The 13,486-nt window shown below is 40.8% G+C and overlaps 1 protein-coding gene across 1 annotated transcript in view; it reads left to right on the top strand.

Moving 5' to 3' along the window:
- The first annotated feature begins 5,226 nt into the window (after positions 1-5,226).
- LOC135446301 (pinopsin-like) overlaps positions 5,227-13,486 on the top strand; it is a 78,033-nt gene continuing 69,773 nt past the window's right edge. Inside the window, exons 1-2 of the mRNA XM_064710080.1 lie at positions 5,227-5,440; positions 9,798-10,558. Of these exons, the coding sequence (XP_064566150.1) occupies positions 10,207-10,558 (352 nt within the window). The 5' untranslated portion in view covers positions 5,227-5,440; positions 9,798-10,206. The remainder of the gene's footprint in view (positions 5,441-9,797; positions 10,559-13,486) is intronic.

Genomic DNA, 13,486 nt, shown 5'->3' with positions numbered 1-13,486 from the left:
CCCAGACAAATCCAAATATGAGAAGTGCAAACATGGAATGCCAGACCTGTCTTCTGTAGTCCTTTGAGGATTTTTCCTCTGTGTTTTTATTTTCAATCAGCATCTGCACTGAATATCTGTATTCTGAGAACCAATGTCAGCAAGGTATGCTGTGCCCTCTCTTGGCTTCCATGGGAAAGCACGAGAGATGTCAGCAGTGGTTTGGAGGGTGAAACTTGTGCTATCCACCAGACTGTGAAGCTTTCCAATCCCTGCTCTGGCTCTGGTTATCCCTGTTCTTTCTGGATGACAGCTGGTAAGAGAAACACATGATCTCCAGAGGGAACAACAATGTAAGCTTGCTTCATCTTGCATAAATGTAAGGTACATTGGGTAAAGCCCTAATAGCAAACTGAGCTTCCTCCATAGATCCTTCATAGGCCTTTCTGAACAAGTTCCCTTTGCTGCCTCAGTTTCCCCTTTGCTGCAGCTAAGAATTATGTTCTTTATCCATCCCCCATGACACCAGGGAAGTGAGGCACACATCTGTTACCTGGAGTCTCTTGCCTTCTGGAGCAACTTCTAACTATGTCTGGATTTCTGAGAGTTTTCCTGTGCTGATGGCAGAAGACTCTGGGCATGAGTTGTGAATAGAAAAGCACAGAATCTTATTTGGCAACTTCAAAATAATCTCTACCAAGCATTTATTCATAGAATTGTCAAGGTTGGAAAGGACCTCTAAGATAATCACATCCAACTGCTAACCCAGCACTGCCCCATTCACCACTAAAATATATCCCCAGGTGCTACATCCACACACCTTTTGAATGCTCCAGGGAAGGTAATTCCATCAAATTCCATCAGTTCCCTGAGCAGACTATTCCAATGCCTTTCACCTATTCAGTGAAGGATTTTTTTTCTAACATCCAATTTAAACCTCCCCTGCCACAACTTGAGACCATTTTCTCTTGTCCTGTTGTTGGCTGCCTGAGAGAAGAGGCCAACCCTCACCTGGCTCCAGCCTCCTTTCAGATTGTAGAGAGTGATCAGGTCACCCCTGAGCCTTTGTTTCTCCAGGCCAAACACTCCCAGTTCCCTCAGCCACTCATGACAGGACCTGTGCTCCAGACCCTTACCCAGCCCCACTGCCCTTCTCTGGACAGGCTCCAGCACCTCAATGTCCTTTGTTTAGTGAGGATGCCAAAACTCAACACAGAACTCGAGGTGTGGCCTCACCAGAGCTGAGTACAAGGGGACAATCCCTGCCCTGTCCTGCTGGCCACTCTATTGCTGCTCCCAACCAGGATGCCACTGGATTTCTTGGCTGGGAACTCTGCCAACTCACGCTCATCTGGCTGGTGACCAAGAAGTTGGCAAAGCAAAGCTACAGGAAGGATGGTTTGCATTTACAATGACCCTCAGAAAGAAAGCTACCATAAAGATAAACATTCTAGTCCTACCTAGATATGCTGTGTGGTACCTGGACTTTGGGGTAGCTCTCAGCCACACTGAGAGTGAGAGCAATAAAAGTGGTTAGAGAAAGAAGAGGGGACATGACCACAACTATTGTTCACACACTGTGAAGTCAGGGAGAAACGTGGATCTGTTGTCTAGATCCAGACTCTGCAAAATACTTCTCTGTCTCACAAAGTAGATGCCTCTTTGGAATCTTTAGGTAAATTAAATACAAGCTGATAATGATTAAAAACTCAGAGGAGGTCCAAAAATTAGGAAGAAGCTCATGTAGGCATTTCAGAACCTCACAGAAGCCTGGGGAAAATCATCTCCCAGAAATTACATCAACTGAAAGAGCTGATTCACTGAATGGTTACATTGCTCTTGCTGTGATAGTCAAAAGGCATGCAAGGCAAAGTTTCTACACAAAATTTCTAGCATCTTTTATTAGGCCAGATAATACACTTGGAAAACTAGATAAACCTTATGTACAGCTTCTAGCCTCTATTACAAATAATATCTTCTATTAGACTGCATTTTGGAGACCCACACTCCTCTGGCTTATCTTCTCTTAGAAAAGAGTTGAATGGGATTTTCAAGGATGTCTCAAACATTAGATATCTCTGTGTGGGTAACTGAACCTAAAAATTGTTTTAAGGTGAAGCATCTTGACTTTGACTCACAAATTCTTCCTTAGTTTATGTGGAATTAAAATTATCTTCTTCCACATGTTCTGAAGGCATTTCAAAATCTTTTAATAGTGGTTTTAATATGATGTAACATGTTCTTATCTTAATTCTAAAACAGGAATGATTGTATTTGTATATATAATCCTAAATTTTAGTGGCTGCTTTCAGTCTTCCTTCATATGATTTCTGCAGAATAAGGAGATTATGAGCAATTTCAATCTTGGACTCACATCTAGTGTTCTCTCTCCAAATTCACAAACTGTGGAATCTGTGCCATCCAAAACATCTAAATACGTAATCCAGGCCAATGCATTTGTCGTCTGCTGCCATTCTTTATAAGCAATCAATGAGTTGATTTCCTAGGCACAGGCTGTGGGATACTGTGATAAATCTGAGGATACTTTGGTTTTGCTTCAGTTTTAAATGCCATCACATTACTGTAATTATTTTGAGAATTATTAGTGCTCACAGCTGTGGACAGGCAAAAAAGAAGTTTCCCTTGCTTTCCCTATATTTTCTTCTTATTTTGTTACTGTCATGCAAGACAAAATTATTCCAATGTTATCATGGCAGCTACTTGACAAAACCATGGAATGCACCCCCACTCTTCAGTATCTTGGGTATGCACAGCATGTCACTGAGCCCAGGAACTGCCCTGCAGCGTATATTGAGCCAATGGAACCACGATGGCTGATGTCTTTCTTGTAAAAGTAAGGAAAGAGTCAGGAATTTTTTTTTTCTTTTTAGAATTCCAGAACAGAGGTTACCCTTAGTGCTAAGCTGGACTAACTGGGTCTTTCTCAGAGAGCAAAATTAGAGAGATTATAAATGAGGATACTAAAAGCAGTTCCCATAGAACCATGATAAAGCAACTTCAAGAACTCTTATATTCTTTTTGGCAACTGGTATCTGGACATAATCTCAACTTCCCACATGTTGTACAGATGTAGGTGAACACAAGAGCATGTGTTCTCAGTACTGCTCCCCACTTGATTAATTTGCTGTCCCTTCTTCTGTATGATGTTTGAGACTTCACCAAAAGTCACAAGATTTGTTTGAAAGCAAGAGGTAAGCAGGAAATTCATGGAAGATGCTGGAATTGGCTATTTTTTTTTTAATTAAACCAAACCAGAAATTAAAATGAAGTGCTCATGCTTAATTTCTGAAGCCACACCAAGATGTCAGAATTACAACCCAAAGGGAGACCATCAGAATTACAACCCAAAGGGACACCATCCAGAGCATGGCAACTCTTCACTGACACACCCTGGATCAGTAACGCTGCCAAACTGCTCTGAATCTGTGACACAAAAGGAGATTCAATGAATGTAAATGGCCTGATGATTTTTTTGTATTGACAAGGTTTTTCTTTTGCTGCTACAATCCACTTTTTTAACTTTTCCAAGTTCACAGCAGGTAAGTGAATTCCAAAATATTTTTTATAGTATTTTTAGTAAGCAGTTTTGTCTGACTTTGCATCTGGTAATGAAGTTCACTTTAACACCACATATTTTCATGCTGTTGAAAAATTATTATAAATACATGCAACTAGTGACTGTGATTGTTTTAGTCACTAGATACCATAATGGAGAATTTCAGAGGTAGACATTTTACAAGTGATATTTTAAAAAATGAACAGTCTTAATTTTAATTTAAAGATGGCATCTCTTAAGGAGATACACTCCTGCTCTCTCTCTGAATGTGACATTTGCACAATATTTGGGACTTTTTTTTTTTTTCCTTCTGGGAGAAACAGTTCTTAGTTTACAGTAGAATTCTAATCAGCAAATTGTGATACAGTGTGTTTTCTGAAAATGATGGTATTAAGTATTTTCCTGATTTATTCCTTCAGAAAATTCTTTATTTTATGAAATAGTTTTACTTAGGTTGAATTGTGGAACAAAATATTGTTATTAGTACAACTTATGAGGTCTGCTTAGACTTCACTGGGGAAAGATTATATGAGTAAACTTCACAGCCCCTTTTTGCTGGACTGTTTTTCTATAACAATAGGTGCATTGGCTGGTCTGTCTTGAAGGCAGAGATGTTTAAAAAGCTGCAAGTGTGATCAGACAAGAGGTTAAATCTAGGTGGACTAATACAACTATGATGTTCACTTTACAGGCTTTAACTGTGATCTACAAATTTAAAAGACTCATTAGAAATTCAGCAAGAACCAGAACGAAGAGACGTTCAACAAAGCAAAGTATACCCTAGAATGTTTTTCTCTCAGTGGTTTTATCCAGCAATTCATTCCCCATGGGCACTTTTTTTTCCCTCTGTGGAAAGACCAGAGCAGTGTGTCCCAAAGAGCAGTATAGTAGTAGGCAGTAGTAGTGACAGGAAGACACAACACTACATAGCTTTTCAAGCCTCATGCCATTTCTGTGACAAACAGACATATTTCTGAAAACATTGGTTTCAGCACACAGCAACCATAGTGTTTGATCAGTCTGTGAATGCTTAAAATGTAAAGATTTCTGGAAAACACAGACAAAGCAGATGAGTGAAAAGTTACACTTAAGATATGTCTGGTTTTAGTTTTGTCAAGTCAAACCCGCCACATTCTGACACGTGTTTAAACTGCATTCCTGACCGCTGCCGAGCAGGTGCTTATGCCTGCTTGCTTAACAACACCAAAAAAAGTGTTTTACAGCAGTAAGCGTGAAAAGAGCGCCCAGCCCAAGCTCGCTGTGCAGCCGTGAGGCACCACCAGGGATGCCCTGGGGGAGCAGCCCCGGCGCAGGAGGGGCGGCCGAGCGGGATGCGGATCCCGGGGCGCTGTGTGCGGATCCCGGGGCGCTGTGTGCGGACACTGGGTGCAGATCGCGGATCGCTGGCTGCCCGCCGTGCCAAGCGCTGGGTGCCGATCGCTGGGTGCGGATCGTAGAGCGCAGCGTGCCCGCCGTGCCGGGTGCTGGGCGCGGATCGTAGAGCGCTGCGTGCCCGCCGTGCTGGACACTCGGGCTGCGGCACCGCCCCGGCACGGGCGGAGCTTGGGGAGCAGCACCGGGAGTGGCGGGCGGGAACGGGACGAGATGCGCATCGCTCTTGTCCTTTAACTTGGCAAAGCCATCTGCTCACTCTCCCCCGCCCTCTCGGAGCTGCATGTCCTCGCAGCCCACCGAGGAGGGGAGAAGGAGAAGGACGTGTGCGGGCAGGGCGAGCCCGCCGCCTCCATCCCGCCGCCCCGCGGCTCCGCTCCCACCGGGGAGGGCAGCCCGGTGCCGGGGCTCCCGATGCCGCCGCTCGGGACGCGTTTGCCGCACGCTTGGGTGCGCGTTTTCCCTTTGGGTTGCTGTGGATGAAAGATACAGGTGGGTTCTTCTCCCAGCGTACTGTGCCATTCTCCACTCCCCTCCCAAAGAAGTGTAAAAAGTTTGTGAAGGACGCGGAGGTCGGCTGGAGAGGCTTTTGCTTGGTGCGGTGTTTAGAAGCCTAGGGTGAGCCCGGGCACTCGGGAGGTGCCTTCAGTCCTCGCTGCCGCCGCCGCCGTCCCGGCTCGGGCTCTGATGGCTTCAGCCCAGCTCAGGAGCGGGTCTGATGTACTCGTACCGCAGACATTTCTGTGCATAAACTTCCTCTTCTTGCGTAAGAGGGGTTGCCTTAACTTTGAATATTTTAAATGATAGTAGCTTTTTTTTTTTTCAAAAGCATGGGTTTGCCACACTTAGATTTTCCCCTTGAGTAAATAGTACAGCATTCAAACGTGTAACTTCATCACTGCATGTGTTCTGTACTTACGTTGTTCTCATTTCCATGTCTGTCTCTGTCGTGAACGTCAACTGCTGAAAGTTAATCTGGTGATCTGCATACGAGAGATTCTTGCGCAGACAGGAGGCTTTGGGAGCTGGGAGATACCCAAACTTCTGAACCATAGAACTTCCTCTCAGTCTTCTAGCTTAGCTCTAAAGTTCTCTCTGGATCTCTTGAAATCTTGCAGCATGGCTTGGAGCATGGAAAAATAATCCAGAACAGATGGGAATTCTGACTTCAGTGTTGTGAAGTCCCGTGATCCATCTTTCAGCTGTGTTTTAAAACAATTGTTTCAGATGATACCTATGGTTTTGGATGTTTTCTGTTAAAAACAATTCAGTTTCTCATCTGGAACACAAGGTTAAATGTATGTCAACTTAAAAATACACTATTGCTGTCATAATTCTGTTAGCAGGTCAAAAAAGTGATTCTTCATAAAATTTCATCTGGGATTGTCTTTGAAATGTTATGTAGAGGGGTTTGTTTGGATGTTTTTTGTCTGTTTGTTTTTTAATTTAACTTTTCATTAGAAATACAAGTTCTTAAATGAAGGAAAACAGCTATTTTAAAATTGATTTTGTATGAAGTGAGCAACGAGTTGATTTAGATTGTCTGAATATGTAAACATAAGAGGGCTTTTTATAGCTCTTTTATACCCCAAGAGAACAATGTAGATATGATGGAAAAGGATAAGGTTTTTTTTAGTAATATGAAGTTTGATTTTATTTATTTTATGTCTTTTCTTCAGATTTTAAATATTTAAAGTGAATTAAGCATGATCTTTGGCATGTTGCACAATGTTGCAAAAGAAGATGGTAAAGAATCTCCCAGCTGGAAACCTGTGAAGCTAATGTGTTCAATAAGTTATTTGGTAGAAAAGTGAGAAAGGAAACAAACCAGCTTCACTGCTCAAACTAATGCATGGTGTCAAGTGTGAAAAGAAGCCTCTCATTCTCAGTATTAAAGCCTGTACTCCCAGAAGCTGATCTAACATCTTCTGAAACCTTATTTTTTTCCAACAGACTACTTCAGAGAAAATACAAGCAGTGATGGGTGTCTGTTTTGCTGCATCTTTAGACTTTTACTGTCAGAACCAGTCAACAGATGCAGGATTTAATTGGTGGTGACATTAAACAAACTTTTGGCCCATTTCACCTGGCCATATGTTTTTTATCACTTTGGGTATGTTTTCCATTCCCTGTCAACTCTGACAAATTCAAGGGGACTAACTGGATGCTCATTTGCTTGCCTTGGATGGTATTGTAGGTTTTATTGTTTTGGGGTTTTTAAACATTTTTTGAGTAGCAGAATTGGCAATTCTGCAAGCTCCTAGCTTCCTGCTAAGAACTGGGAGGGTTCAGGCTGTCCTAGGTCATGGAGCCCTAAGGAATGCAGAGTGTCACCTGTAAGACAGGGTTTATAGAGTTCCAGAGTAACCTCTATTAAACCAAGCTATCTCTCTGGAGGAGAAAAAAAAAAAAAAGAAAATCAAATGAACACAAAAGCTTTGAGCACAAAGCTCATCTACAAGTGTTTTTCAACAATAATGTGTATTTTTCAGTTAAATGCTAACATTAGGTAAACTTGGACCCATTCTTCAAGGGATTAGTTATGGGAGTTTAGAGCTTTTTTGAAATCTGAATTTAGTTTTTACCTCATCCATAAGTGTAAAAAACGTAGCACTTAATACATGAGCTCCTAAAACAAGACTTACTCATACATAACCCAGATCTTCAGATGTCTTCCTCTGCAGACCTTTGTCTCTTAAATTCACCAAAACTTTTTGAAGCTCATCTTTGTGCATCGTGTTTGTCATATTTTGATATCAAGTAATATTGTTTTAAAATGTGTCTTACACTGAACTTTCAGGACCTGCTCATCTTGCCTGTGCATTAAAGTATAATTTCCCAACACACCAGGGCAGAACTTGGCCAGCTAAAGCTGTGTGAGTGATGGCCATGGAGACATGACCTGCACACTGGGCTGGACCTGCACACCTGGTGTCACACTGCTCAATTGTAATCAGCTGAGTCCCATCCAGGAGTAAATGTCCTTTTGCAAGCACTAAAAATATGAACTCTTGATATGTTTTTAAGAATGCAGGATGACTGTATAGTAGACCTATTTATTATTTATATTTTGAGCTGAATTTTTAATCATGGGGTAATTTGTGTTGGAACAGACATTTAAAGGTCATCTAGTATAACCCTCCTACAATAAGCAAGGACATCAACTCAATCAGGTTGTTCAGAGCCCTGTCCAACCTCACCTTCAACACTTCCAGGGATGAGCATCTAGCTCTGCGCAACCTGTTCCAGTGTTTCACCTCACCTTGCCATAAAAAACTTCTTCATTATTGACCCTGAACTAACCAGTTTTAAACCCTTACCCCTTTGCTACAGGCTCTGCTAAGAAGTTTCTCCCCATTTTTCTAAAATCCCTTTGAAGTACTGAAAGGCTGCAACGAGGTCTCTCCAGAGCTTTCTCTTCTCCAGGCTGAACAGCCCCAACTATCTCAGCCTGTTTGCATGGGAGAAATGCTCAGAAGAGTATTTTTAAGATTTGGTTTTTGTTCCACTAAATTTTCACTCTGTTCTTTTAAACACTGCATACAATTTAGAGTATATTGATGGTTAGGCCCAGTTAGTTTGCAGGAAGAGGACTTAAAAAGTTTTTTCTCTTAGATATGCTACCTGGGACCCTTTCCAACAAAAATTATCATGTACCTCCTAAAGGGGGAGGAAAAAATCAGAAAGCATCAGTGTTTCAGATTCTCAATGACCAAACAGTAGAAGATCTGTGAAGTGTGCATAATTTACTCACAAGAAAAAATCCTTAAGACAATTTGTATATGTTAGACTTTAAAATCACTGTAACATTTAGCACAGTGAATTTGTGAAAGTAGAGAAATAGACAAAATACTTATTCTAAATTCTTATCATGACACCAAGATATAAAAGAAAAAAGCAAGCAACCTCTGAATCTTCAGTAAACTGAACTCACAATTTTCCAGTTGCTAAATACATGTTTTTCTACAGCACAATTTCCAGGAAACAGCAGTTAGGAGTAATATAGGAGATGCTCCATTTTAACAGGTGTGCAATTATTCTAGGAGTACATGACACATGAAAGAGAAGCTTTCAAATTTTTTTAGTCCAGCGAGCTATCGGTATCATGCATTTTGCACTGAGGAGTGGAAATTCATATATATATATAATTCTGTGCAGGATCTGCCTGCAACCACAAAGAAGGTAGGCTATGTAATTGTGAATCCACACTAAACACTATTGTTTCACAAAGCACACAAGCAATGTGTTCACTCCATGTGGGTAAAATTTATGCCTGTGATAGGAGAGATGTGAGCCTTTGGGTGTCTGCTTTGTAAATAATAAAGACATCTGTTCACTGGTAATTGTGGGAGGAGAGATATTGTTATCACAGATCTGCAGACCTTTGCGTGCACATGAGAGCTTGAGGGATGGCATTTGATATTTTTCTTTCTGGGTAAAGAAATACCTTCTCCTAAATTTGTCATCATTTTAATTAAAGTCAAGCCAAAAGTGAAACTTCTCTTGGTGTAGATTGACTTAATGTGGAGGAAGACAGAGTTCTTCCTCTGGGAAGCTGATGCAAAAGATAAGTTTCAGCATGCATTTGCTCACATGAGGAACTTTGCTAGGAAGGTGCAAACGACCTTCTCCATACTAAACTGTGAGCTAGGGAAAAATTGCTTGAAACATCCAAGGAAATGTGAACAAACGGATGTTTCTGTTAAAAATCAGAGTAAAAACTGAAAATGAGAGATATTTGTTACAGTTCAATACAGGAGGAGCTGTTAATAAATGATGCACTTATTTTTTGGTTTTTGTGTGGAAAGAGTTGTTTGGTTTTAACTATTTGTTTTTTCTCTTTTTTCAGAAGGACACCCATTGTCAGAGGAAAGGAGGGTAGCTGCCATTGATAGGGCTGTCCTTTGCTCTGAAGGAGGAGACCATGCTGAAGCATCTTTTTAAGATACCTTCCAATTTGAACATTAAAAAAGATCACCTAATATTATCCTAGGTTTAAGCAAGAAAGATGAATTTGAGGTGATTTTTCACTTGATTCTGTTGCCCTGGAGTTACTGCAGAGCAGACCCCTGGAAAGACACAGTGCAGGAAAATAGTCCTGTGCTGCAATACAGTGTTTGACACCTGCATAACCATCTAAGAGATGCCTCATCTGAGCAAAGATGACAAGGCTCCTGAGAGGATTTAATCTGTGATGGAATGACTTCTGTGAAACTGCTTCAGCAAATGGCACCCAGCATCTCTGCCCTCACTGATCCATGGCAAAGTCCGAAATGAACCACACTTGGATGTATAACCTGAGCTTTGGTGCACCTGCACATCCTCTTGAGCCAAGGGCTGGACTCTCACGAAGTGGGCACACAGTAGTGGCTGTTTTTCTTGGATTAATCTTGTTTTTTGGTTTCTTGAATAACCTGATTGTCCTCATCCTCTTCTGCAAGTTTAAAACCCTGCGTAACCCAGTCAACATGCTTCTCCTGAACATCAGTGTCAGTGACATGTTAGTGTGCATCTCGGGCACTACCCTCAGTTTTGCATCCAACATCCGTGGCAAATGGATCGGAGGGGACCATGCTTGTAGGTGGTATGGCTTTGTCAATTCCTGCTTTGGTAAGAGTTCAATGATGATTCTTTGCTATTCTTTTTAGCACTGATGCACTAAGCAACATGATTAGGGAGCTAAATGCTCTTCTGTGGTGAACAGAAGGATACTTTTATTGCCTTGTTATGGTCAAGCACAAGTGATCTGCACAGTTTAAAACATTTAAAAAAATGACTTTATGAAAGAGTAGCTTAGATCTAATAAATATTTCTTAACATATCTCATTCTTCAAAATTATTTGTTTCCTAAGAGCTAAAAATGGAATCTAAAAAAAGGCAAGCCACCGGAGAGAGTTTAAGTGTATGAACATATATAATACTTCCCTCTTTTTCAGGAAAATCTGTGCCATTGCTGAACTGCAGGTCCCTCAGTGTGGTTTCTGTTATGAGCAAAGTCTCCTGAAAGTACTATATTTACCATGTTTAATTATCTCTCAATCCATAATATGAATTACTCATGTCCCAGATAGTGAGTTCTTATCATCAGATGATTTCTGTTCTGCAAAGCAAAATATTTGGCTTGCAGCTTCAGTAGAAAGTTAAGTTGCAGGAATAGATTTGCCAGAAGTGATGGGAAAAGTATTCAGTGTTGTCCTCCTGTCCAGACAAAATGTTTTTGCAACCACCTTTTGCACTACTAGATGTAAGTGTTGTAATTGGATTTTTTTTTTTAATTATTAAAAGAAGATAAAGGGCAATGAACACTCAGAGGGCAGCCTTCATCCCTCCAAGGATGAGGCCTGTGGCATCACCAAGCAATGACCCTTTCTTCATTTATTCCTACATTCATAAAAAGATCCACTAAAGCATGAACTGGCCTGTGGGTGCATGTCTAGTGTGATCCTTATCCAACACAGACCAGGGGACTTGGCACAGCTCCCTCTTGCTCTACGTCCTTGCTTTGCTGCCTCCAGGCCACGAGGACAGGACAAACACATTCCTGGCTCTTCTCCAACCCTGGGTTGCAGCATGTCTTGTGTAGGCCCCTTGACCCAAGAAGTGCTCCCAACAGCTATTGATGTGGAATCAGGTGCTGAATGCAAACACATGTTCTCTACCTGAATTTTAAACTCTTTGCTACTTCCAATGGTGTGTCTCTGGTACCTGTCCTTTCCTCATATGTCTGCTCCACTCATGATCATTAACTCATCCTGTCAGCTTCCTCTGGGAAAATGCTGCTTTGCCCAAAGTGAAGTCTAAGGAGTTAGGAATGCTTGTAACATATGAGCACTTTGGCCATCCAAAAATAGACTTTATGGTCAAGAGTACCTTGTTTTGGTAGGTTGTTTTCAGTTTGGTAGGTTTGTTGTTTTGGTAGGTTTGTTATCATTCTGTGCTGAGCAGAATGACGGTCTTCTTCCAGGTTTCATTTCCATTTTTTTGTGTTTTATATATTCCAGTATTTCTGTAAGTAGTTTTCTCAGGCAGAAAGAAGCCAGGACTGTTTCTTTTCTCCATACTTTGAGCTTTCTTCTTATTATTTACCAGTGGGAGGGAGGAATAACATTTGAAGAGAGGGAGAAAAAGAGGTAGGTGTTCAAGGGCTTAGACAAAAAGGTATGTTAAAGGTGCCCTTTTGAGCCTGCTGGCTTCTGCCTGAATACATGTGAGTTACCATCACACTGACCGTGGAATTAAACCTGCAAATGGGTTAGTTTCTGCCAGGGTGTTCTGCTTGTGGAACAATTCTTCAAAGTCAGATATACATGAATTGGATGCATGGCAGGAGTGCAGATTTCTGTGCTATTGTGATACCTGTTTTCATGTGATAGTTTCTGCTGTGATTTTTAAAATTGATTAGATTATCAAGGAACACACAAGCTAACAGAACAGCAAAACTTGGAATGTCAAAGGGGACCTCAGCTCCTCTGAGTGATGTTGGTGCTGTCAATGGGGTATCCTGCGAAGCTGATACTTAATAACTACCTAAATGCAGGTAGTTATTAAACTGTGCATAGTTCATGTGAAAGTCTTGCAGCACTCACATATGTTCTTTCATTAGAGTGTACAAAGGGCATAATGAAGAAGTTTGCTTGCAGAATTATAAATAAACAATACTGATTAGGATATAGCATCAGTAAAAGCAAATAACAATAGAAGATTGCCTAATATTTATGTGTCTTTACAAACAAATTTTATCTGTTGATAAATATAATTATTCATTCTTTAGCTATTCCTAAAACAATCTCAGTCATTTATTAGCTAAAAAATTAGCTTTCCATCCTCGATACCTCAGGTCTGATTTTGGCCCATCAAAGACAAGAGAAAGGATGCTAAGATCCAGAAAAGAAATGTTTAATAGGAAAGGTAATTAAGATGAACTGAAGTTCAGCATCAAGATTGGTAAGAGTAAATGCTTCAATATTCTTATCTGTTTGGGGTTATTTTTTGTAATGGGGTAGATGATCCTTCTAGGACAAATAACAGTATAGGAACATACTGTTAATGATGTTAAGTGTTAATGATGTTAAGTGTTTAGGGATATGGTTTTGGGGTAATGATGGTGGTGCTGGGTTGCTGGTTGGACTAGATAATCTTGAAGGTCTCTTACAAGCTTGATGGTTCTGTGATGCTCTAAGTTCAGTGGCCCCACTAGAATTGCACTTTCTTGTACAAAATGAAGATAATGAAGATACACACAGGGTTTTTTTTCCTTTTTTTGTTTTTTTTCTAACTGCAGTATTTTTCTAAATCATGAAGAAACTTTAGGCGGGCAACTAATCTTCATGACTTAGTGATTATTTAATGATCTGTAAGACACACCTAAACCAAATTCAAACTGTTAAAATATTTATAAATGCACTTCATTCTTGCAAATCTTCTAGCAGGACTGTACTTTTAAGGTCATTTCCCACCCCTCCCACTTGTTTTGTGATAAGGTGAAAGCCTCCTTTGTGTTTTAAACCAAATGGAGAGTGAAGGTGTTATCCTTCAGGT

The sequence above is a fragment of the Zonotrichia leucophrys genome, chromosome 1, assembly GCF_028769735.1.
Source record: "Zonotrichia leucophrys gambelii isolate GWCS_2022_RI chromosome 1, RI_Zleu_2.0, whole genome shotgun sequence".
NCBI classification, from domain to species: domain Eukaryota; kingdom Metazoa; phylum Chordata; class Aves; order Passeriformes; family Passerellidae; genus Zonotrichia; species Zonotrichia leucophrys.
Note: the sequence above shows the minus strand (reverse complement) of the source record. Positions and strands in the feature narration are given on the sequence as shown.